Source organism: Cucurbita moschata, unplaced genomic scaffold, assembly GCF_002738365.1.
Source record: "Cucurbita moschata cultivar Rifu unplaced genomic scaffold, Cmos_1.0 Cmo_Scf00064, whole genome shotgun sequence".
Taxonomy (NCBI): Eukaryota; Viridiplantae; Streptophyta; class Magnoliopsida; order Cucurbitales; family Cucurbitaceae; genus Cucurbita; species Cucurbita moschata.
The window spans coordinates 805,709-831,961 of NW_019268580.1; the positions used below are offsets into that span (position 1 = coordinate 805,709).

The 26,253-nt window shown below is 37.2% G+C and overlaps 5 protein-coding genes across 7 annotated transcripts in view; 3 read left to right on the forward strand and 2 right to left on the reverse strand.

Annotated features, from left to right (window-relative positions):
- Positions 1 to 519, forward strand: part of LOC111437684 (protein JASON-like) — a 3,979-nt gene extending 3,460 nt beyond the window's left edge. For all 3 annotated transcript variants that reach the window (XM_023075765.1, XM_023075766.1, XM_023075767.1), the window contains one exon: positions 281 to 519. In XM_023075765.1, coding sequence (XP_022931533.1) covers positions 281 to 383 — 103 coding nt within the window. In that variant the 3' untranslated portion in view covers positions 384 to 519. The remainder of the gene's footprint in view (positions 1 to 280) is intronic.
- Positions 520 to 1,086: 567 nt separating this feature from the next.
- LOC111437681 (switch-associated protein 70-like) lies at positions 1,087 to 6,014 on the reverse strand. The gene is made up of 10 exons (XM_023075762.1): positions 5,783 to 6,014; positions 5,585 to 5,689; positions 4,902 to 4,963; positions 4,703 to 4,786; positions 4,555 to 4,586; positions 4,333 to 4,414; positions 2,928 to 3,156; positions 2,271 to 2,498; positions 1,849 to 2,141; positions 1,087 to 1,758 (listed from the first exon to the last, which is right to left on the reverse strand). The coding sequence occupies exons 1-10, from the start codon at positions 5,804 to 5,806 to the stop codon at positions 1,437 to 1,439; spliced, it is 1,461 nt and encodes a 486-aa protein (XP_022931530.1). The 5' UTR covers positions 5,807 to 6,014; the 3' UTR covers positions 1,087 to 1,436.
- A 1,151-nt stretch (positions 6,015 to 7,165) lies between these two features.
- Positions 7,166 to 9,180, reverse strand: LOC111437690 (photosystem II 10 kDa polypeptide, chloroplastic). Its single transcript, XM_023075777.1, has 5 exons — positions 8,927 to 9,180; positions 8,789 to 8,847; positions 8,636 to 8,691; positions 8,409 to 8,461; positions 7,166 to 7,404 (listed from the first exon to the last, which is right to left on the reverse strand). Exons 1-5 carry the CDS (start codon positions 9,078 to 9,080, stop codon positions 7,310 to 7,312), a joined length of 417 nt encoding a protein of 138 aa, XP_022931545.1. The 5' UTR covers positions 9,081 to 9,180; the 3' UTR covers positions 7,166 to 7,309.
- A 3,686-nt stretch (positions 9,181 to 12,866) lies between these two features.
- Positions 12,867 to 17,119, forward strand: LOC111437686 (cold-responsive protein kinase 1). The gene is made up of 7 exons (XM_023075770.1): positions 12,867 to 13,040; positions 13,825 to 13,989; positions 14,101 to 14,216; positions 14,961 to 15,171; positions 15,302 to 15,539; positions 16,265 to 16,415; positions 16,531 to 17,119. Exons 2-7 carry the CDS (start codon positions 13,917 to 13,919, stop codon positions 16,900 to 16,902), a joined length of 1,161 nt encoding a protein of 386 aa, XP_022931538.1. The 5' UTR covers positions 12,867 to 13,040; positions 13,825 to 13,916; the 3' UTR covers positions 16,903 to 17,119.
- A 1,129-nt stretch (positions 17,120 to 18,248) lies between these two features.
- On the forward strand, positions 18,249 to 24,399 carry LOC111437679. Its single transcript, XM_023075759.1, has 9 exons — positions 18,249 to 19,429; positions 20,498 to 20,627; positions 20,807 to 21,294; positions 22,045 to 22,125; positions 22,303 to 22,413; positions 23,214 to 23,327; positions 23,429 to 23,512; positions 23,691 to 23,762; positions 23,841 to 24,399. The coding sequence occupies exons 1-9, from the start codon at positions 19,109 to 19,111 to the stop codon at positions 24,114 to 24,116; spliced, it is 1,677 nt and encodes a 558-aa protein (XP_022931527.1). The 5' UTR covers positions 18,249 to 19,108; the 3' UTR covers positions 24,117 to 24,399.
- Positions 24,400 to 26,253: the final 1,854 nt, after the last annotated feature.

The following is a 26,253-nucleotide window of genomic DNA, read 5'->3' on the forward strand; positions in this document are numbered from 1 at the left end:
TCTCCCCCCCCCCCTCTTGTGGTCGCTGGCACACGTCTCGTGTCCACTCCCTTTCGTGGCTCAACCTCCTGGCTGGCATATCGCCCGGTGTCTGGCTCTGATACCATTTGTAATAGCCCAAACCCACTGTTTGTCGATATTGTTCTCTTTGGACTTTTCCTTTTGGGCTTCCCATCAAAGTTTTTAAAACACGTCTGATAGGGAGAGATTTTTACACCCTTATAAATAATGTTTCGTTCTCCGACTGACGTGGGATCTCACATTCCCCCATCTTATGCAGGAAGAATTTCCAAGGAAAGCTAGTAGCTTTTGATGAGGAAGATGATACAGCAGTTTCGAGGGTTCAACCTGCAATCCAACCCAGTTCAGTGGTATCATACTGATAAAACTAGTACATTCTGTTGCGACGGTGTGAACCAACCCAGTTGAATGGTACCTTCAATCTGCCATAAGTGAATGTTCTGTAATGCATATATTTTGAAAGCTCTATCATATCACAGCTCAGTTGAGTTTTTTCTACAATGCAATGGAACAAGTGGCTGAATGTTCCACAGTGTTTGTTACCTTTTTTTTTGTGGTGCTGATTTACAGCAGCTGTAAAGAATCGTTATGCGGCCTCTGCAACTTGTTTACGGGTTTGTGCTTGTAAACCATATTTGATAAGGCATTGCGTGGTTGGTTATAAAAAAATGAATGTCACCAAAATATTTCCCGTCCTCAGGCATGGTAAGAACTTGAGGCAAAAGCTTCCGTGTGAGATCTCACATCGGTTGAAGAAGAGAATGAAGCATTTCTTGAAAGGGTGTGAAAACCTTTTCGTAGCAGACCTGTTTTAAAACCGTGAGGTTGACGACGACATGTAACAGGTCAAAATAAACAATATCGACGATTACAAATAGTATTAGAGCCAAACATCGGATGGTGTGCCAGCGTCTACGCTGGACCCCCAAGGGAGTGAATTGTGAAATCTCACATCAGTTAGAGAGGGGAACGAAACATTGTTTATAAAGGTGTAAATACCTCTTCCTAATAGAGGCGTTTTAAATACCTCTTCCTAAATACCTGTCCTAATAGACGCCACCCTAGTGAGTAAAATACAACAGGGCAGGAACGAAGCTGACTATCAATAGAAAAAACACTCATCAACAATGGTTTTTGTTCTCTGGATTTACATCTCCGAGCTCTCTCGACACAAAAGTAAAGTCATCGACTAATTGGCTCACACGACAAACACATTCTGTTAGAACTTAAGCATCTAACGTCAAGAAATGTACACCACACATCACCAGCATCAGATCAGTCCGCCAAATATTTCAATATTACTCCCACAGAAAAGAATGCAAAAGCAAAGTTCGCATTTTTCTTAACTCTAGGTGCTAGGTGCTGTGTACTGTATGCTTATCTGACCTGCATTTTTGTTCTGTATGATGATAAATTTACGGCTGATTGGAAGAGCACACATCTTGTTCATGATGGCTGCTGACTGGTTGGCTAACAACAGTAATATCTAAACTGCTACCTTCGGTTTCTGCAGCAATTTCTCTAACGTCGGCGATTCTTGCTTCTGTTGTCTGAATATCACTCCATTCCGCATCTCCAATTGATCGTAGGTTGACCTCACCAGAGACCGGTGTTGCTCTAGAGTCACTCAAGCATGCTTTATCCACATTATCGTCTGACGAGTCAACGTGCTTCGTTAGCAGGGAACTATCATTACCTGTGCAAGATTCCTTCTCCTCAAAAACTTGTATATGTTGTCTGCAAAGCAGAAAAAGTAGCACATTGAAGTTTACTAGCCACACAGTCGCATCCAAGTAGGAAACTTTAGAAGGGGAAAAGATGATAAACCTCTGAATTTGTGCTTGTAACCTATTTATATATGCCATAAGCTCCTGCTTCTCCTGCAAAGCAGCTAACTCTTTCTGCTTAGCCTCCTTTGTTCTTGCTTCAGCATCTGCCTCGGTAACCCTGACTTTTTCCTCCGCTCGCACAATAGCGCCTTCTAGAATCACAGCCTGCTCTCTAGCTTTTGCAAGCTCAGATCGCCACATATGTGCTTCCTGATTAGCAGCATCCCTTTGTTTTATCAATTGATCTCTTTCTCTACTCATACCAACTAATTTTGCTTCATACTCTTTGAGCTGGAAGTGGATGTGAAAATCAGAAACATAACCACCATAGAACATGTATCAAAGAAGCCATAACAACAGATAGGCACAGGTCCTTTCATGAGTTCTAATTAAGTGTTGCATAATAAGGAAGGCAAATACCTTCAACATGGATGCATCCAGTTGCTTCTCAGAATTTTCTTTTATACGTTCAATTTCTGCACAAACGATTTTCCTTTGTTTATCCATCATATGGGCGGCAGAAGCAGCAGCCTCAGCAGCTTCAGCTGTCTCAGATAATTTTTCAGCTATATCATTTATTGTTGAATCACGTGCACGAAGATCACGAGCCAAATTATGTAGTTCCTCATCCTTGACTCGTATCGTCTCCTGGATAAACATAGAAACAAACACTTAGAACCATATACAACTGAATGAAATACCAAAAGGACCTACAGCATACTACATCCATAGTTCTTCACGTCTCAAGCAAATCCAGCCTCATACAAGTAGTAGAAGTCTTGCATAAACAACATGATCCAAAATAAGGGTGCAAATGTTCAAGGCCTACAGTTTTTAATTCTGGACATGAAAACACTCCCATACTACAAAGAATCTTAAGCCATCATGTCAGAAGAGCATAATGCATCAATCATACTCCAACTTTTCGTGTTTCTAATTTGCACATAAGATGGAATAAGAAAGCAAATACTTTAAGAACAAATGAACCCTTCCACACCTGTGCTAAACAAACGTGCAGAAGTGGCTCGGGTTGGAAGAAAATATTAGGCATGAGTTTCAAATATACAGATGTTTTACCTTCATAATCGCTAAATCATCCATTGGAACATCAGTTGTTTTATTTGCGATAATTCCCAGAGTATTTCTTAAAGAAATCTGCATTGCTCTTTCAATTTCTTTAGAACTTTCCTGTGCAGCTGAATTGGCAGCAGCAACTACTGTGGCCACTGTTCCTAATTTTGCAGAGCCATTGCCGCTCAAGGAATTTACAGCCTCTTTATGTGCCTTAAGGACCAACTGGGTTGCACTGGTTGGAGAATGTCAACACAATAATATTAAGACATATTGTATCAGCCTACTATGTACCAAAGGAAAATAGAGGAAAATTATTAATTTGTTTCCTTAAATCAGGTGAATTGTTATATGTCGTAGAAAACAAGCCCACCCTGAGGAGTCATCAAACAAGGTTAAGAAAATGATAGAAACCAAATATAATGAGATGTAAAAGATAACAAAATCACAATTTTTTTATACAAGAAACCAAGATTTTAACAAGAAAAGTGAACGAAATACAAGAGCAAAAACAATCCACAAAAAAACAAAAGAGCAAATGGAAGCCCCAAAACTAAATACAAAAAAGGTCTCCAATCCAACAAAATCAAACCAAAAATCATAGTTACAAAAGAGCAACACCCACAAGGAGACATTAAACTTTGCCCCCCTCCTAGACCTCTTTCATTTGATTTCTCCACCTCTCCAAAAATTCTATTATGTCCTGTTAACAGAATTACATTATAGCACCCAAGTATTCTTGGTACTTGGATCCTCCCCTCTCTTGACATGTCACTCAAGCCTAAAGCCATTAAACAATTGCCTATCTTCATCCTTTCTCACAATCTTCCCTAGCTAATTATCAAGATACCTCTAATACCCTAATCATATTCATAACTCTATCTTATCATTCCTATCAAAGAAGTCTTCAAGTTGAAATGGTATTCTCATAAAAACTGAAAGAAGACTGTTCAAGAGCTATTATTCAGAAAATTTCCCAAAGCCTAAAGTTCTTTCGAGGAATGCTATTAAAGCTCGTCAAGGATAACACAGCTTATGAAAAGAAAATTATTTTAGTTTAGAAAAGAAAATTGATTTTTACGAAATTCAAGATTGCAACCATTTCTAGATAATACATCAATCAGTTTCCAATTCCATAAATATGCATTAATAAATAATGATTGGTACAGTAGTTTTGAGTTTCTTTATAGAGGACAATATAACTTATCCTCTTGTTCTGCAATTTTTTTTATCCATAAAATCTCAGAGCATATACTCCAATGAAGGTTCAGAAACTGTCATTTTATGTACAAACAAACAGATAGGATATTACTGGTTATGAAAAGGTATGGAGATAACTGTGCTTTATGTGAGTTCATAAGGATGTTGCACAAACAATATCACTGATATGAGGCATGTTTGAATGACTTACTGCAAAGTAGACACCCAAGCTCTAGCTGCACCAGGAGTCTCTGCACAGAGGAAGTAATCCTGTTTCTGGGGCGTGCCAATATCTGACGGTATAGTTAAGACGTTTACAGCATAGTAAATCAGTTCAGATGAAACATTTTTGTTCGAATTGTCAAGCATAACATTCAAGGTAAATATTTTTCTCAAATTGATATGAAATAAAGTAGGAAAATAACGAGGATACAGATACAGCAACCATCGTACCTCGGTAGCCCACTAGAACAAAAGAAAAAATGAAGAGAAAGAAAATACAAATTAGTAAATTTCAAAGCCATAATGGGTCAAGAGAGACTAGGAGAAAATTGTAAATAAGCTTTAAGAATCAAACTTACTGAAAATTCACGGGAGAAACAGTAATATTGCTATTTGCATCAAATATCATAGTTCCTTTGATAGTTGCCTCATTTCTCCTAATTCTATGGCAGAAGTTGCAAAAGGAAGGGGAAAAAATATGAGCTATTTCCAATGTCATATAGTACAGTGAACCAAGCAGGAGAAAAAAAAATGGCTAAATGTTGGAAGTATGGTTACTTGTATTCCATTTTCCCTGATGTTGGATCCAAAATAACCCATCGCTCATTCCATTTCCTCAACTGCAAAAATTGGAATAGAGAATATCAGATTTTCTAGAATGAATGGCTCATAGCCACCATAATGCAATCTAAGAATAAAACGATGCAGAAAATAGAAGATTGATCTATAAACGTGACCACAATTCTGCATTTGCGCACCATCAAACAGTCTGAGAATATGATCATGGGCGTTTCTCAAATTTTTCGTCCCGGAAATCACAAAGACTAACATCCTATAATCTTAATGAGTTACATGAACTTTAGTGTGATTTAATCAAGTACACGAACATCACAAAACACAGTCTAATTTCCTACGTAAAAACGTGCTTCATGGCAAAATTTGAAAATCAATCCCAAGCGAAATGCAGCTATCGCCCACGTCACAAAATGAGGGAAGGGAGAAGACAAGAAAAGAGAAAGAAAGAAAATTTCTCCCAAATCAACAGAAAACCCAAAACTATCCTACTTCGCCAGACGAAGCCCACGAGCAATCCTTCCCCCACCCCCCCAATTTAGTCATCTAAAATTCGGCGATAAAGATGCAAATGGAAGCGCCTAAGCCAGCGAAATTCAGTAGTGAACATCAATTCAAGACCAAAGGATAGAAATAAAGAGCTGAAATGCTTGAATGAACGATCGTACTGTTTCAGATCGCTTGAGAAGGGGACCCTGCAACAAATTCCGACCAGAACCAGAGGCCAGCTGCCGCTTGATCTTCTCCAAACTGTTCCCGGCATCTTCCGCTCTCTGCACCAACACGAATCATAAATTAGAAACATGTTGAGCCTACGAACATCCACACCGGCAAATCATACACCGAAAAAACGAAGAGATACCCACCGGAATTGCACCATTAGAGGCCATTTTCAATCAAAAGTAGGCGGCCGAGCTAGCTATCAAACAACTATCAGTAGACTATCGGAAGGAATTTGCTTCTTTGTTAGATTCAAACTACGATTTTCTCAATTCTTCGATCGAGATTTTCCCCAAACGTTTCTTCTTAGGTTTGATTCTTGCACCTTCAGTCGGCTGGGACTGTTCATCCCTTAGAATCAAACTTATTTTAGAAATTTGTTAAATTAATAAAAATTTCATCAAAATTTATACTTTCTATCAAAAATATTTCTATGCTTTAAAAAAAATTATTATACTTAAATTTAAATAAATAAATAAATCTAAAATTTTATAGTATTTTGTTTCTTTAATCTTATTTTTACCATGAATACAATATTTTAAAAAAAATTCATAAAATTTTTAAAATATACTTGACACTTTTAACCTTTATTTAATCTAGGCGTTCATAGAATAAGAATTTTTAAAATTTTTTAAATAAGTAGATATTAATACTATTTTTAAAATTTTATAGATGCATTGTACTAACGGTAAAAGTAATTTTTAACTTTTAAAAAAGCTAAAAAATGTAAAGAATATTAATTAAATTTTTTAAAGTCTAAAAAGTAATTTTGAAATATTATTAAAGTACTTTTAAAATATCATTGAAATGAAGTTTAGGAATACTAAATACATCATAACTTTATTAATTTATTAATTTAGACTCTTTTTTTTTTTTTTAATAGTTAAGTTTAGTGAAAATATTTATAATGTAAATTTGTACTTGAACAATAACTTTTTAAATGCGTTGTTTTTTAGCTAATTTTCCCCATTAATTTTATTTCAAAACTCTTCTCAACCCGAGCATAATTCATTCCGAGAATTTTTATTTTCACATTTTTATCAAATTTATAAAGAAAAAAAATTAAAACTATAATATAATTTTTACAATAAGCACAAGAAAAAAAAATAATGGATCATTTTGAATAAAATTTCTACGCTGACATAGTTTCGAAAAACATGATCGTAAAGTAACTGGCATAAAATATATATCATCAACTAAAATATTAAGATTTTGAATATCACTCTCCTCATTATTTTGAAAATCAACTATATCTCACTGTTGTCAAATATCAAATAACGTAGATAACTTGCTTCAATAAATTTGTTTATCTCCTCGTTAGCAAAATCTAATTAGCTTTCAACAAAAATTATAACCTAACAAAATTGAAATTTGATAGTCGAACACAACATTTAAGACAAGGAATGTCGAAAAACGAAAAACGACTTAGACACCTTTTTTTTCTTATTGGAACAAAAAGTACTATTTTCAAAAGTCATCCCGACTTACTCGGTCAAGAAATGATAAAAGAAAGAACAATAAGAAAAAAATATAGGGAAGAGAAGAATTTATCTTACCAAGCATTTACGATGCAATTGTCCAGATAATTACATAGAATTTCTTAATAATGTAGTTCATAATAATATGCTACAAAAACTAAAGTGAAAAGAACAGACTTTTAACTTCCCTCCAGCTTACTGCGCCAAAGCACTGGTGTTGTACACAAGAAGAGCACCTCCAGCAAGAAGACCGGCCAAGGTCACTGCCCAAATGGCTAACCCAGTTGTACCTAAAATTCAATGTTCTCCACAATATCAGCAAATATATTCATCTTTAATCCCAATGCAACACCATATTTCAATTCTATCCCTTAACAGGCATTTAGACCTTATTCAAACTTACATGAAAGAAAGGACTAATTATATACCAAATGAGTTAACTTATCGTAATCTATAGCTAAAGTTGGGTCTAGTGGTGATTTATTGTAACCGTCCAAGCCCACCACTAGCACATATTGTCCTTTTTGTGCTTCCTTTCATAATCTTACAAGGGTGTGGAACCTCTCTCTAGTAGACGCGTTTTAAAACCGTGAGGTTGAAGGCGATACGTAAGGGGTCAAAGCGAATAATATTTGCTAGCGGTAGGCTTAGGCTGTTACATTTATGCCCTAAGAAGTGCAGACATTTGAGTTTAGATACACATGTTTGCACAATAAACGTGTATAAAACGCTAGTTGTACAAAATGAATACAAGTTTGATACTTATTGAACGTATATGGAATGTTTGTTGAGCATAATAAACATACATCAATTACAATACTATGATAATTAATTTTGTGAGCGAAATAATCAAACTCATTTTGTACGCTTGAATTAGATAAATGGGGTCGTTGTTGAATAAGCTACAATCAAACTTTTTTAAAAAACAAATCCTAACTTTTGAGGCAGGAAGAAGAAGAAGGAAGTTTATACCCATCAATAACCAAAAGTAAATCAATGATAGAAATTCAAGATGAAAAACGGAAAATCAATCATTCTGAATGAAACAAAAATTAGAAATTGAAAACCCGATTTCAAACAGCACAACATGATTTCTGCTCTGTACAATTCCTGTATCGTCTACTGAAAGTAGATTAGATGCATATGTTCTTACAATTTCAGTAATTGAATACTCAATCATAAATTTATTCAGCAGGCATATTCAAATTGCTAACGTAAAACTCAATTCTGTAATCTACTGTGAGTGATTCTAAAGAAATAGGATAGCAGATTCAAAAGTGGTTGAAGAACTTACCACCGACATAGACATCACCACTTGGAGACCAGTCTTTGGTGTCGTAGATGGGACTGCAAAGTTGAGAATACAATACGTATGAGGTTTGTTGAAACGGTGACAATGGAAGATTTACAAATTAAACATGAACAGTAACGCTTTGAATTCAGTTTGATTTTCAAATCAGAGAACTAAGAACAAAATCAGAGCCAATAAAACTAAAAGAAAATGAGAAAGATGATGTTCACCTGTAGCCATCGACATTGGCTCCGTACTTGTCGACGTACTGGTAGACTCCCTTTCCCTAAATGAATCAAATTCGAAAACAGTATCAAATTAGAAGTTGCAGAGTAACGAATAAGATGATGAAATGAAGAGATTTCAGAAATCTGTTTAGCAACCTTGCCCTTCCTTCCCGATGCATCAACTCCATCCCTCAAATTCATCGATCCATTGATTCCTACACGCATTACATCGAAAAACGAGTCAGAATCGTCTCCAATAAGCCAAAAATCGCATCAATCGGCGGCTAATTTTACCATAGGGTTTGTCGGTCTTAATCTTCTTCCCACCACTGGCCTCGACCTTGAAGAAGCCGGATTTTCTCGCCAGAGACGGAATACCTCTCGCCGCTTTCTCGACGGTGAAAGGAGCTGGTTTGAGACTCACTGAGGTCATCACCGAGGCCGCCATTTCCAATCGATAAGCTTCTTCTTCTTCTTCTTCTTCTTCTTCTTCTTCTGCTTTGGCTCGAAAATTTGCAATGGCGCAAAACAGAGCTCGGGGATTGATAATCTGAGAGATGTGATTGGTAGGTTGACACGTGGCATTTCATGAATGGCGGTAATCTGGATATAATCTCATTGTATTATCGGAATCTTTTTGCGAATTATTTTAGCCGCTTCCTATGAAGTTCAAACAGTGGCCGTTGATCTTTGCTTCAACGGCTGTGATATTTTTCGCTGTGATTTTTTTAGTGGAGCCTTGTAAATTTAAGACCACGTAATTTTTTTTTTCTTTAATTATGAGCACCACATAAATTTTAAAAGAATTTATGGAATTTTATTTGGATTTAAAATGTGATAAAATTAAAAAAAAAATAAAAATAAAAAATCGTGTAGGGATAATATCCAAGAATAGTGATAATATCGAACCATTTTAATTAAAATAAAATGAAAGTGGAGATTTTGTATTCTATTATAATTAGACTCTTCATGGTTAATTTTTTAACCTTAATTAATATAGCCTAATAGCTTAATGGTAATTAATAAACCTAATTTGTTTTTTATTGTACGAAAAAAAAATTAATTTTTAATAGTTTTATTTTCTATAATTAATTTTACTTAAATTAATAAATTACTCCTAAATTTGATAATTGGTTTAAAAAATGTCATTCGATTTTTATAAATTTCGATAATATTTTTTACTTAAATTAATAAATTACTCGTAAACTTGATAATTTGTTTAAAAAATGTCATTCGATTTTTATAAATTTCGATAATATTTTTAAACTTTCAACTATTACTAGAGACCCGTTAATATTTTGTTTTTAAAAAAATTAATTAAAAAAAAGTTTGAATATACCTTTTTAATTTTTAAAAATATTTTTTTAAAAAATATTTCTAAGCTTCAAAAGTTTCATTAATACTTTTTTTTTTTAATTCCAAAAATACTTTAACTGTTACTGCTATGACGTTTTGAGGATTCTATTGACATGACTAAGTTTATGGCATGACTCTGAAGGTAATTTTGAGGATTCTATTGTCATGATTGAGTTATGGCATGACTTTGATACCATGTTAGATGAACACGACCCTCCACAATGGTATGATATTGTCCACTTTAAGCACAAGTTCGCATGGCTTTGTTTTGGACTTCCCCAACCGGCCTCAATAGAGAGAGTATTCCTTGATTATAAACTCATGATCATTTTCTAAATTAGTTGAGACGGGACTTTCATCCAATAATTAGCACATGAATTGAACTATTAAGAGTAGATAATTGCGATATCAAAGGCACCGGGACAAGTTGAATAATGATTATACAATAATAATAATAGAATTTAGTCCAATTATTTTATATTTTTTAACTTTATAGTTGCACATTATTGACCCATAACGAAACATAAAATATATTAAATATACTATTAATACAATAAAAAAACGAAAAATAAATTAGGTTTGTTTATTTATTTATTTATTTTTGATATACTCCTAATTTTAAAAATTAATTGTTAGATTTATATATATATATATACCACGTCAGCCTTACGGTATTTATTACAGGTCTCAGGCATTGTATCGAAAGTCAAAAGTCAATAAAACTATTACCACGTGGATAATCAACAGCTTCACACGTGTTCAATGCCTTTATTTTCAAAAATTAGAATGGAATTTATTTTTAAATACGAGGCTTCTTTTCACACTAATTTTTGACCGTTGAAATTCCATGGTTTTGTTAGAATTTGGACTTCCAAAAATAATTATTATTTTAGTTTGAAATTAAAAATTAAATGTCCATAATAATTATTATTCATTAATTAATCTTTAATAACCTCTAACATCACTGGTAAACATTTAATATTTAAATTTTGTAAGATTTTAGTGGCTAAGGTAACGTATATTATAAATAAATATGATTTTTTAAATAAAATTTTCAACTCAATTTATTCAGGAAGCAATTTATATTTTTTTACGGGTATAAATATTAATTATTTTACAAATAAATAAATAAATATATATATATATGGTAAATTATAAATTTAGCCTATAATTTCTTTTTGTATATTTAATTTTTAAACTTCCATTTTTTAGACAGAGCAAGTTTTATAACGTTCATATATATATATATATCAATTTTTACTTAAAAACGTCCATTTTACCTACTTTGACCGGGGAATAAAGGAGGGTGTAAGAAACATTTTTTTAAAGATTAATAGATAGTAAAAAATTACGTGCAGTAATTCGATCCTGCAAATTCTCCACGGAGAATCTCTACACTGATCTGCACAAAAATAAATGGAGAATTTTGTGAAGATAGGGAATGAAATAGGTGGTCGAGATGGAGAAGGAGAAGGCTTATCGGTCCTTGTACGTGGACATCTCTAATTATACTTGATGTAACGTATTAAATTTATATTTAATAAAAAAATGTACGGTCACATGTGACTACTTGATTCAATTAATATTTAATTTATTTACTAAAAAGACTACAATCTAATTTTTTAAAGTTGGTGGATTAACGAGAGAGGATAATTGACTTATGGGAATTCGGGAAGTGATTTAAAATGTAAGTGGATATTCCTAGGATAATGACAGAAAATAAAAAATCGCACATTTATTCCAATATTGCCCCTTGACTTTTCCTCCTACTAAATTGACATTTCTAAGTAAATCAAATATTAAAATATTAGTTTTTATTGTTGGATGAAACGTCGACTAATTTAGAGAATGATCATGAGTTTATAATAAAGAAACACTCTCTTCATTATATGACGCCTTTTGGAGGAAGCAAAAAATAAAGTCATAAAAGCTTACGCTCAAAGCGAACAATATCATATCATTGTGGAGAGTTGTGTGCTTGCATTTATTACCCTTTTATATATATATATATATATATATCATTGTGGAGAGTGGCGTGTGTCTTGCATTTATTACCCTTTTATATAAAGGTTACAATATTACCCTTTATATATATATATCACAAATTTTTAAAAAGTTACAATATTACTACCCTTTATATATATATATACCACAAATCTTTAAAAAATTACAATATTACCCTTTATTTAGTTTATATATATATATATATTTACCACAAATTTTTAAAAAGTTACCATATTATCCTTTATATATATATAATTTATTAAGAATTATTTGCAATTTGTTGACCACAAATTTTAAAAGGTTACAAGCACGTGTTTTTTCTTAATAATAATAATTATTAATAATTTAATTATTGCAATATTTTTGTCCCATCCATGATATGGTTGTACATTTATTGTCATTCTCTTAATTTACTCGATAAATAACATAATTATATTATATTAAAATGTATCCAAAATTAAAATAATAATAATAAAATTTGAGTTTTCGAGATAGAATTTAAAGATATCCTCTTTAAAAAAAATTAATTTTTTAAGGCAAAATTAGTCGAGTGGATTTTATGATTAAAAATAATAAGAATATAAATTGAAACCGAATTTAATTAATTCATAAGGCATTGAAAAACTATCATATTTTAGTACCAATGTCAAAAAAAAACTTAATTTTTCCTGATTTCAATTTTCAACGGTGCACAAGACTAAACTCGCACTATTTGACACCGCAAAAGAAATTAATTTGTTCAACCACCCCCACGACGAATCAACTTTATCAATTGTTTGGAACAATTAAGGCCGCCATTTGGGGTTTTATTTAATGGAACAAAATTGGGTTAAGGGTCAAGATTAAAGCGGCTAGCGATGGAGATTGTGTTGTTTGAACGTTCAAAATAGGCGTACGCGGAGAAGAAGGGAAGAACCCACTTCCCAAAGCTAAATTTGCTATATAGAAAAGTCCACATACCCTCTCAACGCCGTCTCTCCTCGATTGCTTCTTTTGTGTTGGCATAGCTACGAGTTTGTTACTCTCTCTACTCCGCCGACCTTCTAAGGTCAGTTTGGCTTCTGGGTCTCTTTTGATTTCTTGTTTTGATCCTGTTTTGTGATCTGGGTCGATCGTTGATTTCTCAGTTTGGATGTTTTCTTCCTCTCGTTCTTCATTGTCTTTTGTTGTTTTTGGAATTTGAATCGAACTAGAGGAATTGGATTAGCTGTCTGATTGTTTATTTGCTTGTTTGTAAGGATCTCGTCGCTTGATCATTCTGTTTTTTTGGGTTTGTGGAGTTTTCTTTGTTAAATGACGATGAACTTGAAGTTGGACGTGAATTTTGGGTTCAGAAACCCAGAAGACCACAATGGTATGATATTGTCCAGAGCTTATGCTTTGGGCTTCCGGAGATGTTTTCCTTACTTATTAACCCGTGATCATTCTCTAAATTAGCCAACGTGGGACTCCCTCTCGACAATCCTCAATCCTCAATCTCTGGAGGGTCGTTAATGCTCACCATTGTCTTTTCATACCATTATATCCAATTCCACTATCTTAAGATCTAGAAAGTCATCTAGCCAATTCCACTTGAAAGGATTATGCTGATGAAGGGACGTGGATTGCTTGTTGTTGAGCAGTGGCGAGTAACATCTGTTTCTCTGTTATATTTGAGCAATAATCTTTGCTTATCTCTATCAATATTGAATTGTTGTTCGAATTCTATGGGGTATGGAGCTTGTCATGATGCAAACCTGCTGCATTGCTAATTGCATAATGGCTGCCATTTGTGTGTGTGTGTGCACTGTTCTACTCATGTCTAATTCTGAACTGACTTGTTTTGTTGACAGGTTTCGGTATTGAACGTGGTCATCATAGGACGATTTGAAGGAGCGGAGAACGGCTGCTGCTGCTGCTGCTGCTGCTGCTTTATCATATAGATATGACTTGCTTCCCTTTTTTGTTCAGTAAGAGGGTAAAGTCCCCAACAAAAAGTTTTGGTGATGAAGAACAAGGTATATTAATCACATGGGCATACATAGCCTCATCTTTTGATGGACATATTTGAAGAGTTTCTTGTGTTGAAAGATGTGAGGAAGTTCTAACATTATTTTTCTATGGAATAGAACTGTCGGGCATCCAAAATGTTAGATTTTACACTTACAAAGAGCTGAAAGTTGCGACCGACGATTTCAGCTTGACGAATAAAATAGGGGAGGGTGGTTTTGGCTCCGTCTACAAGGTAGTTGAATGTCTTCTTTAACGTGAACTATAGATAGTCGTTGTGTTTTTGTGAGATCCCACGTTGGTTGGAGAGGAGCACGAAGTATTTTTTATAAAGGTGTGGAAACCTCTCCCTAACTGATGCGTTTTAAAAGCCTCGAGGGAAAGCCTAAAAGGGAATGCCCAAAGAGGATATTATCTGCTAGTGGTGAGCTTAGGCTCTTGCAAATGGTATAAGAGCTAGACATTGGGCAGTGTGTCAGTGAGGACACTGGCCCCCAAAGGGGGTGGATTGTGAGATTCCACATTGGTTAGAGAGGAGAATGAATCATTTTTTCCTTATAAAGATGTGGAAACCTCTCCCTAGCTGATGCATTTTAAAAATCTTGAGGGGAAGCCTAAAAGGGAAAGCCCAAAGAGGACAGTATCGGCTAGCGGTGGCTTAGGCGGTTACAAATGGTATTAGAGTCAGACACCAGGCAGTATCTCAGCGAGGACGCTGGGCTCTGAAGGGGGGTGGATTTTGAGATCCTACATTGGTTGGAGAGGAGAACAAAACATTCTTTATAAGGGTGTTGGAACCTCTCTCTAGCAGACGCGTTTTAAAAACCTTGAGGGGAACCCCGAAAGGGAAAGTGCAAAGAGGACATTATTTGATAGCGGTGGGCTTAGACTGTTACAGCTTTAGGTCTAATGTTTCTAAGTTGTATCGTTCCATTCATTCATCATGAATATAACCTTGGCAATTACTATCTATGATCAGGGAAAGCTAAAAGATGGAAAGATTGCTGCCATAAAAGTTCTTTCAGCTGAATCAAAACAAGGATTGAAGGAATTCTTGACAGAAATCAATGTCATCTCTGTGATAGAACATGAAAATCTGGTTCAGCTTTATGGCTGCTGTGTGGATGATAATCATAGAATCCTTGTCTACAACTACCTCGAGAATAATAGCCTTGCACAAACTCTTCTCGGTACGAACTGAATCGGGTTCTCGATTATATTTCCTTTTGTACAATGTTTTCCTTTTCAAATTCTCTCCCCCTTTTCAGGATTGTACTGTTAAATTGCAGTTCAATGCTCAAGATATTGTTTGTTTTTCAGGGCGAGGTCACAGTAGCATCCAGTTTAATTGGCGAACGAGGTCCAAGATTTGCATTGGAATTGCACGTGGGCTCGCGTTCCTTCACGAGGACGTACAGCCACATATCATTCATAGAGATATCAAAGCCAGCAACATTCTTCTCGACCGCGACCTCACTCCTAAAATTTCAGATTTCGGCCTCGCAAAGCTTATTCCAGCCAGCATGACTCATGTCAGTACACGAGTGGCAGGAACAATGTAAGCCACTCCATTTCTGATTGAACTTCTTGGGATTCTGGTTGCTTGTGTGTGAAATTGTGGCTCTGACACTAATATCACAGTGTAGACAGTTTGTTCGTTCGGTTGTCTCGTGTAGCTGAATGTTTTCGTGTTAAAATCATATGTTTTCCAACATTGTTCAACTAATTTTAGCTCGATTTCTTAGCATGTTCTGATATCTTGCATTTGTTAAGATAGTACAACCATGAAAGTTTAAGCACCAAAGTCTGAAGACATAGGAACACAGTAACGAAGCCAACCGCTAGCAAATGTTATCATTTTTGAGTTTTTCTTTTGGGCTTCCCTTCAAGGTTTTTAAAACGCGTCTGCTAGGGAGAGGTTTCCATACCCTTATAAGGAATGTTTCGTTCTCCTCTCCAACCAACGTGGGATCTCACAATCTAGCCCCCTTGAGGGCCAGCGTCCTCGCTAGCACACCGCCCAGTATCTGGCTTTGATACCATTTGTATGTTGTCCTCTTTGGGCTTTCCCTTTCGGGCTTCCCTTCAAGGTTTTTAAAACGCGTCATATAGGGAGAGGTTTCCACACCTTTATAAAGAATGTCTTCCCTCTCTAACCGACGTGGGGTCTCACAGTTTCCCACCTAAGAACATTCTTTTATCCTTTTGGTCTCTCTCTTTTTGCTCGTTTGTCTTTGTCGAGGTAATTCTCCTTTTAATTTTGTTTACATTCTTGTTTGTTAGTGGTTACCTAGCTCCAGAATATGCCATCAGAGGACAGGTGACAAGAAAATCGGATCTTTACAGTTTCGGCGTCCTCCTCGTGGAAATCGTCAGCGGGAGATGCAACACGAATACACAACTACCAATGGGAGAACAATATCTTCTTGAAAGGGTACGCACAGCTTTCACCAGTCCTCCCATAAGTAATGAATTATGATCATGTTGTTTCAGTTTAGATCTTAGAACTCATTGTACTAATGTGTTGAATCTATGTTTGAATGTTTCAGACATGGCATCATTACGAGCAAGGAGAGCTCGTTCTACTTGTAGATGTGTCCTTAAATGGCGACTTCGATGCCGAGGAGGCTTGTAGATATCTAAAGATTGGTCTACTTTGCACTCAAGACAGTCCAAAGCTCCGTCCATCGATGTCGACCGTGGTAAAGATGCTAACGGGCGAGATGAGTATCAAAGATAGAAAGATAACGAAACCGGGGCTGATTTTGGACTTCATGGATCTAAAAGTAAGGGATCAACAGCAAAAGAAGGGGAATAAAGAAAGATTGTCTTCTGATAGTCTGTCTTCTGGATCGTCAACTGTTACAACTGCAACCTTCAGTGCACAATATGACAGGAACACCTTCTCATCTGTCATGTGAAAGTGACTAAGATCATTTCATTCATTCTCTTCAGCAATAGGGTTTTGGGGAAAATGTGTGTAAATTGTTGAATATGTTCTTTGTTTTTTTTGGGTAAGGAAGAGTTCTTGGAAGGCTTTGTAATATATTGTAGAAATTGATGTGTTTCATTGCATTCCATGTTCCTTTTTTCTTTTTTTTTTTTTTTTGTTTCTCCTTAGCTATAGAAATCGACTTAGAAAAATACTGTTCTTTTTTCCCCGAGCTATGCTCGTGTTGGCGATAAATTTTCATGTTTATTGTGAGATTCCACGTTGGTTGGAGAGAGAAACAAAGTATTTCTTCTTATAAGGGTGAAAACCTCTCATAGTAGACACGTTTTAAAACCACGAGTTTGATGACGATACGGAATGAGACAAAATAGACATATTTGCTAGCGGTGGGCTTGAGCCGTTATAAATTGTATTAGAGTGAGACACTGGGCGATGAACTTGAGCTGTTATAAATTGTATTAGAGTGAAACACCGGGTAGTGTTCCAACGAGAACGCTAGGCTCCTAGAGAGGTGGATTGTCATATCTCACACATTGGTTTAGAGGGGAACAAAATTCTCGCTGGGCTCCCAGAGGGGTGGATTGTCAGGTAGTATTCCAGCGAGAACGTTGGCCCCCTAGAGGGGTGGATTGTCAGTTCTAGCGTGAACGCTGGCCCCCAGAGGGGTGGATTGTCAGATCTCACACATTGGTTTAGAGGGAAACAAAACGTTTCTTATAGAGGGTATGAAAATCTCTCTTTAGTAGACACGTTTTAAAATCGTGAGTTTAATGGCAACACATAATAGGACAAAGCAAACAATATTGGCTAGCGGTGGGTCATTCTTACCTCTTAACGTTTTAAAACATGCTTATTAACTTCTCAAGTCATACTTAACTATAATATTCTATGAAAAAACCAATTTGAACATAACTTAACAGATGAGACATATTTTACCATCTCATTCTCCGTCATCATCCTTTAATAAAACATGACATGAAGTCCAATAGATAAGATCCAAACTTTGTAACAAGGTTTTGATGTTTGAGCATGTGAAGAACAATTATATATATACATCATGTTATTTTGCTTCAACGTGGGTTGGATTCCAGTTGTCTTTAGTAAAAATTAAGGATAATTCCAGATCTATAGGACGATGGAGAAATTGAGCCGTTGGATTCAAAGATTAGTGTTTTAGCTTATGATATATTAATATATTACCTTAAACACCATATTTAATGTTAATAGAAATTAAAAACCAACTAATTAAAATTAATTTTTGGGCGAAAACTTGAGCAAGAAAACTGAAGTGGATCCCACATAATAAACATTACTGTAAAGCAATCTCTCCGCCCTCTTCCGGTTCCGGCCGCCTCCTCAGCTCCGTCCATCTCCATTTTCTCTCTCATCCATTTAACACCAAAACTCTGCTCCAACCTCTCTACTTTATCAAACTTTTCAATAACCCACTTTCTCTTTTCACGAGTTATGTGATGCTTCTAAGGATAAAAACAGCGAGAACAAAAAAAAAAAAAAAAAAGTTAGGGTTTCATTTCATTTCCCCAATCTGTTCATCCAATACCCAGATTATTTTCACTTTGATTCCTCCATTTAAAGCTTTGATTCATGTCGGTCCTCCATTCACTCTGTTCTTGTGTTGGGTTCTTCCATTTCTCATGATTCCCAATGCGTTGTTATTGTCGCTGTTCGTTTGCCCCATTTTTCGATTTTTGATTTCTTCTCCTTAATGGGTTTGATTCTTGTGTACCCTTCTTGGGTTTCTGTTGATTTTCAAGGATGGTAGGATATGGGATCTTTTGATTGTCGTCTTTTTCTCAGAAAAGTGTTTCTGTTGGTTGCTCTTTTTTGTGTCTTCTTTTCTTCGTGGAAACTTACATGTGAAGCAATTTGCGTTGAATGAACTGAGTATCCCTAATCTGTGATCGAGTTTACAGAGGTTCCTGCTTACTTTACTGTGTTGTTGTGCATAAAGAAGTGTCCGGATCTTCTTGCAGCTGAAAACCCGTGAAGAATTGGTTCATGGGCTTCTTTTTTTGTGGTACTCTAAGGGCTTAGATTCAATTCCCATGGGGTGCATTTTAGATTTGGTAGCATTGATGGTTATCTATAACAATAGCGGCGGCTTCTCCAAAAGGGTATCTCTGTGAGGGGTTTGGCTTTGGTTCTTAGCTGCCATGGAGGATATAGGCCTTTTCAAGCAAGGATGGAAATGGTTTCAGTCGCAGAAGCACACTTACTTGCGTGCTCAAACTGTGTTTTTTAGATTCAGAGACAAAGTTGGGATGTTTATTGAGAGACATTGGCCAATGGTGTGTCGTGGCTGTGCCTGGATTGGGAGTTTACTGTGGTTAGCTGTGCTTCAATGGTGGGATTGCATTATAAAAGGCTTTCGGTCGCTTGTCGGATTAGGCTCTGCTGCATTGCTCCTTATAATGTGGAGTTGCTTTCTTAGTTTAACATCCATGTCCTGCCTGGCTTATGTTCTTCTCAGTATGGTATATTCCTTTCTGTTATTTCGGGCTTTTCATGAACTAGGATCGATAAACTTGCTTGAAATGATAGTGAAAGTCGAGAAGTTGAGTTCTAAATGGTTCGATCAAATGAGAGCTACTAAAACTTTGCATAGGATCTTCATTGTTTAACATTTGTAACTTGAGAAGCTAGAGATGTTTAGAATGGTCTAGGTCTACCAGTCTAGGGTTGAAAGAGTTAACTTTGTACTACGATTCCATCTACGATGGTTCATACGAATATCGACCACCTTACTTTTCTATATTGTCCTTGGTGGATCCGTCGTTCTGCTACTAGTGGTTAGGATTACATCCAGTGGTTTACATTTTTATTGACCACATGATGTAAGTTTGTTGTAGAGATCATTGTTAGAGTTGTTTTGAGGTATATTGTTCTGTTAATGTGAGATCCCACATCGGTTGGGGAGGAGAACGGAACACCCTTTATAAGTTGTGGAAATCTCTTCCTAGCAGACACGTTTTAAACCTTGAGGGGAAGCCCGAAAGGGAAAGCCCAAAAAGGACAATATTTGCTAGCGGTGGGCTTGGGCTGTTACAAATGGTATCAGAGCCAGACACCAGGCGATATGCCAATGAGGAGGCTGTTCCCTGAAGGGAGGTAGACACGAGGCGGTGTGCTAGTAAGGACGTTGGGCCCTAAAGGGGGGGGGGGGTGGATTGTGAGATCCCACATCCGTTGGGGAGGAGAATGAAACACCCTTTATAAGGGTGTGGAAACCTCTCCCTAGCAAACGCATTTTAAAACCTTGAGGGGAAGCTCGAAAGGGAAAGCCCAAAGAGGACAATATCTACTAGAGGTGGGCCTGGGCCGTTACTTTTAATAGCTGAAACTCTTTGGTATTGGTAGCCATCCTAGTCAACTTATAACGTAATGGAAGTGTGCAATAATCGGTTTATCTTCTCAGATACTTGACAAGATAATTCATGAAGATGCTTTACAAGGCCCGACCCCTTCTCTTTTAGTTCAATCGTGTAACGTTAATAAAATGAGGTTTCATTTCGTTGTATTTATAGCTTAGTCCACTGTTTCAGGGCGCTGCAGGAGTTGCTGTTCAATACTTGGGTTACACTCCTGGAATATTTATCGTCGGACTCTTCGCTATTCTGGTATTGTGGATGTACGCTAACTTTTGGATTACAGGGACGTTGTTTATAGTTGGAGGTACGAACTTCTTTCCATGTGAGAATCGAATTTTTATGTGCGACCGTAATTTGGGCTTGTTGTCCCTTAAGATGCATCTTTTCTTGATGAACTTGTACTCGAGTTCAATCAATTGCTCTATGAATCTTGAACTTCTGTCAGTTGATTCGCGTTTTTGTTTATCGTTTGCTAATATGTAGGTTATTTGTTCTCTCTTAATCATGCACGGTTGGTGGTGTTAATGGCAACTGTATATGCTATATATTGTGTTAAAGTTCGTGTTGGATGGCCGGGCGTCTTTCTCTCGATAAATCTTGCATTTCTGTCAAACGATGCATTAAATTATATGCTCCAATGGTGTGATAAGGCGAGTGAGAGTTCACATTTGGAGGAGCCGAAACAATCCGAAACAGTATCGGAAGACGAATTCTCAGGAGAGTGTGAATACTCTGTTCCTACCGGTGAGTCCGAGAAGGTGCATGCGTGTAAATCATCGACCCCAACTGTTGTGACATCTGTTGTTGATAACCAGAAAGAGACTTCTTGTAGCAAGGTGACCAAAGAGCAGACCGATTCAGTCGACGAGATGAAAAGAATACTAAATAGTGGGGACCATTACGAAGCACTCGGATTTCCGCGTCACAAGAAGATCGATGTAATAGTTTTGAAGAAGGAATACCGAAAAAAGGTGATATCTTACTCGTTCCCACTTTTTTAAGACACGATTTCCTTTTTTACATGTGAAAGATAGTTGGGGTGTAATTATGAATTTTAGTTATATGGTTACTGTGAGATCTCACATCGGTTTGAGAGGGGAACGAAGCATTACTTATAAGGGTGTGGAAACCTCTCCCTAGCAAATGCGTTTTAAACTTGTGAGGCTGACGACGATACGTAACAGGCCGAAGCAGACAATATATGCTAGCGGTGGGCTTGGGCTGTTACAAATGGTATCAGAGCCAAACACCGGGCGACATGCCAGCGGGGATGTTGCGCCCCCAAAGGGGGTGGATTGTGAGATCCCACATCGGTTGGAGAGGGAAACGAAACCTTGCTTATAAGGGTGTAGAAACCTCTTCCTAGCAGACGCATTTTAAAATCGTGAGGCTGACGGCGATACATAACGGGCCAAAGCGGACAATATTTGTTAGCGGTGGACTTGGGCTATTACAAATGGTATTAAAGCCAGACATCGGGCGGTGTGCTAGCGAGGATGCTGGGCCCCCAAGGGGGGTGGATTGTGAGATCCCACATCAGTTGGAGAGGGGAACGAAGCATTGCTTATAAGGGTGTGGAAACCTCTCCCCAGCAAACGCGTTTTAAAACCGTGAGGCTGGCTGCGATACGTAACAGGCCAAAGCAAACAATATCTGCTAGCGATGGGCTTGAGCTGTTTTTCTCGAGGAAACAACGTACTAAATGTTTTCTTTTCTCTTAGGCTGTGCTTGTGCATCCCGATAAGAATATGGGAAGCCCGTTGGCTAGCGACGCATTTAAAAAGCTTCAATGTGCATATGAGGTAATTTTCTTATTATGGAATGGATACTAAGTTCCCCCAGAAAGAGAGCCGACATTATAGCCCGAAAGCGAAAAACCTTAGCTTTCTGTTTCTTCCATCGTATCTGCCTCGATAGTCGAGTGACTTCCAGTTCTCTGGTCGTTATCATCTCGTACTCATGTTTACATGGAAAATTAGGTTCTTTCCGACTCGGTGAAGAAACGAGACTACGATGAGCAATTGAGGAAGGAGGAATTGAAGACCAAAAGTGTCTGCCAAAGGTCCCAGTCCTATGGGACTTCACAACAGGTTCTGCATAATCTTTATATGATTGATACCGACATTTTATAGTTTCATTTATGTATGTGCGCTCGTTCATGATAAACGTTATTTTGTTTCGAACTCGGGAGATTTACGGTAATTAGAACGGAAGTAATAATACTAATAAAGATGCCAAACTCTTTCTGCTAGACTCTATATGAGGGAGAGAAAGAGAGTAAAGTCTCTTCTAGATGGCCTTACGTTCATTCATCGAGTGTGAGATCTCACATTGGTTGAAAAGGTGAACAAAGTATTTTTTATAAGGGTGTGGAAACCTCTATCTGGCCGATGCATTTTAAAAACCTCGAGGGGAAGCTCGAAAGAGAAAGCTCAAAGAGGACAATATCTGCTAGTGGTGGGTTTGGGTTGTTACAAATGGTATCAGAGACAGACACCGGGTAGTGTGCCAGCGAGGACATTGAGTCCCGAAGGGGGGGGGTGGATTGTGAGATCCCACATCGAGGAATGGAGAACGAGTGCCAGCGAGGACGCTGGGTCCTAAAGGGGGGTGGATTGTGAGATTCCATATCGGTTGGAGATGGGAACGAAACATTCTTTATAAGGGTGTGGAGACCTCTCAAGGGAAAACTCAAAGAGGACAATATCTACTAGCGGTGGACTTGGGCTGTTACATCAAGATTTTGGTATCTTCTTGAGAATTATTTTCGTACCCTCCACTTTTATCGAGTCACGGTATTGTGTGGCTTCTGAAGCTCGTTGGTTCTTGTCCGAGCATTTCTCTAGTTGCTAGTGTGTAGTTAGTAACTTTCAATCTACTTTATAAGCAGATGAATTCTGATTACTGCTCGGAGGAGTCGAGACGTATACAGTGCAGTAAATGCGGGCATTCGCATATATGGGTCTGCACGAATAGGAACAAGACGAAGGCGAGATGGTGCCAGGTTCTTCCCCAAGCACCATCTGTTCTTTCTTTTCGAATCTACCCTTGTTTAAATTTTACTTTCGAGAATAAAGTTAGTGTTCGTACGTGCTTTGATATCAGGATTGTTGTCAATATCATCAAGCTAAGGACGGAGACGGATGGGTCGAATATAAAGGGTCTCTAATCTTCGATAAACCTCAGAAAGTAAGTTCTTTTTCATGCTCAAGCTCAAGGGGAAGACTTAACGGATCGAACGTTAGCTCTAGTAGACAACATGGGATTCGACTATGTTATTCGTTCGGATCTTGTTGTTGTCTTATTGAATGTTGTGTTTGACATGCATATTTGACTGTTCGGATTCAACATTACTCTTTTCTTGTAGATGGATATACCTCGAGCTTTCGTTTGTGCTGAGAGCAAAATCTTCGATGTGTCCGAATGGGCGATTTGTCAAGTAAGTGGTTGATAGTCCACAGTTATATAGAGCTTTTGGGTTCATGCTCTGATCTTGAAAGATTTGGCTTTGGAGCAGGGAATGGCTTGCAGACCGAACACTCATCGCCCAAGCTTTCACGTAAACATGGTCGGTTTAGGAAAAACCACACAACGATCGAAGTCGAGTAGATTTCCTTGGGAATTGGATGCTGAAATGATGGACGAAGACGAGGAAGAATTCGAGCTTTGGCTTCAGGAGGCTTTAGCCTCCGGTCTCTTCTGCGAAACCTCGAAACGGAGGAAGAGCTGGAGCCCGTTCAAATTGGGACAGAAGAAAGGGAGCAGCAAACAATGGCGAAGAACATCGTGCTAGAGTAGCAGCCAAATCTGAGCCTCGGCAGCAGCATTGCAAGCTTCTTATTCCTGTGGAGAAAGGTATGAACGATAAACGGATTACTCGACCAATAGGACGAACGCGTATACTCATCGAAAACACTGAGTAAGACGTAATATAGGATCCAAAGCTTAGGCATAATAGCCTCTGTTGCTGCTGCTGCCCTCCCCTGTTCTTGAAGATTTAACCTGTACACCATCTATTCTCATGTACATATCTCTTTCTTTCTTTCTTATATGCTATGATATTTGATTTTGATTTTGTTTTTGTTTTTTAGTTTAATAATATGTGCTCTAACTTCTCATAATTATAATTATTGATTTAGTAATATGTATCCGGATACGGCTTAGTAAAGCAATACGGGACGATGGAATGTAATGGGATAGATGGTAGAAGGCTGTCTGCAGCCAAAAGCAATGATTCACTTGTCCCCTTGTCTAATGGGACTTCGTGGCAGACAACCGAAACGATTCCCACTAGATAGATGTCCCTTTCTCTCATTTTATAGCTTTGTGGACGATATCTTCATTGCATGGAACGATACACTCCACATTGAGGTGGTTAACTAGTGAAATGATGAAAATGCGACAATGAGATTTGACAAAAGGATGTTGCTTCGTCGTTTAAAGATATCTTCCCTCGTGGCGTACCATTTTTCCTTTCAAGCATGGCTTTATAGTGGCTCTTAATGGCGCCGACGGTGGAACCTTGTTTAGCGGTGAGCTCCGGCAACTGGGTTACGATTATTACAGAGTTCCCAAAAGACCCAGAAGACAATTTTTACTGTTCATGCTAGAATGGGTTGCCATTTTCGGGTGGTGTACTAGCAATGATGTTGGGTTCCCAAGGGATGGATTATGATATCCCACCAACATTTTTATAAAAGTGTAGAAACTCCTTCCTTATGGATGTGTTTTAAAATCTGGACCTTCAATGGCGAGTGGATTGAGAGATCCTATGTCGGTTAAAGTGGCAAATGAAGCATTCTTTATAAGGGCGTGGAAACCTCTCCCTACTATCTCTCTACTAAACGCGTTTCAAAACTATGAGGCCGACGAAGATACGTATCGAACTAAAGCGGTGGACTTAGGCTGTGACAGATTGAACAAACTTTGTTGTCGTCGATGTTCATAACAAGGAATCTTTACAGATATATCAGATTGAGTCTAAATGTGATACTCAGCCTGTCAAGTTCATCATTTACAATAGAGCGGATGGCTCAAGAGTTGTATAGCAATGCAGCTCCCGTGGAGCTACCGGTCGAAAACCGACAACCAATTTGAAGTGAAAACCACCGGAGCAGCTGAAAAAAATGGTTGGTTGTGTGGTCTCATAAGAACAGGTAGCATGTGAAATGTTGCAGGAAAGCAGCTGGTTGAGTTGGGAGTTCCAACTTCTGACTGCTTGAGGTTGAAGACAGAATCACTTGGCAGATGGTTGTGTTATAACAGCCCTATCCCTAACTTTCTCTTGTCCCCCAACAACTCACTCTCCCCCTCTTTCTCTCTCTTTTGAATGTTAAGTACCAAATCCCGTAACCATCAGGCCGTGTGTCAGCGACGACTCTAGCTTCCAAGAGAGTGGGTTGAGAGATCCCACCCCGGTTACAAAAAACCTCTCCCTAACAAACGCATTTTAAAAACTTTAAGGGGAACCCTGAAAAGTAAACCACAAAGAGAACAATATCAGCCTACGGTATGCTTGGACTGTTACAGGTTTGATTCTAGATGTTTAAGATCGTTTTAGTTCAATAATGCTCGGAGTAGAAATATCCGAACAGTTGTCGTCTTAATCAAGAACATAAACTTAACCAGCTGAGTTGAGATCGAATTATTAAAACTAATAGGATTAGACTTTCGAAAAACACCCTCGAGAATCTAAAACCTATTCAATAATTATTTTAGGGATAGTAGAATAACAATAATTTTGTGGTAGGCTTTGACAAAATTGTTTACAATTACACTTTCATTTAATTTAATTTAATAGCCCTAATTATTATTAGTTCATTTTCTAACATAAAATTATGATAAGATTTGAATTTAAGTTTCATAAATTATTTTATTAAATATTATATATATATATATATATATATATATTAAATTCAAAATTTTGATTT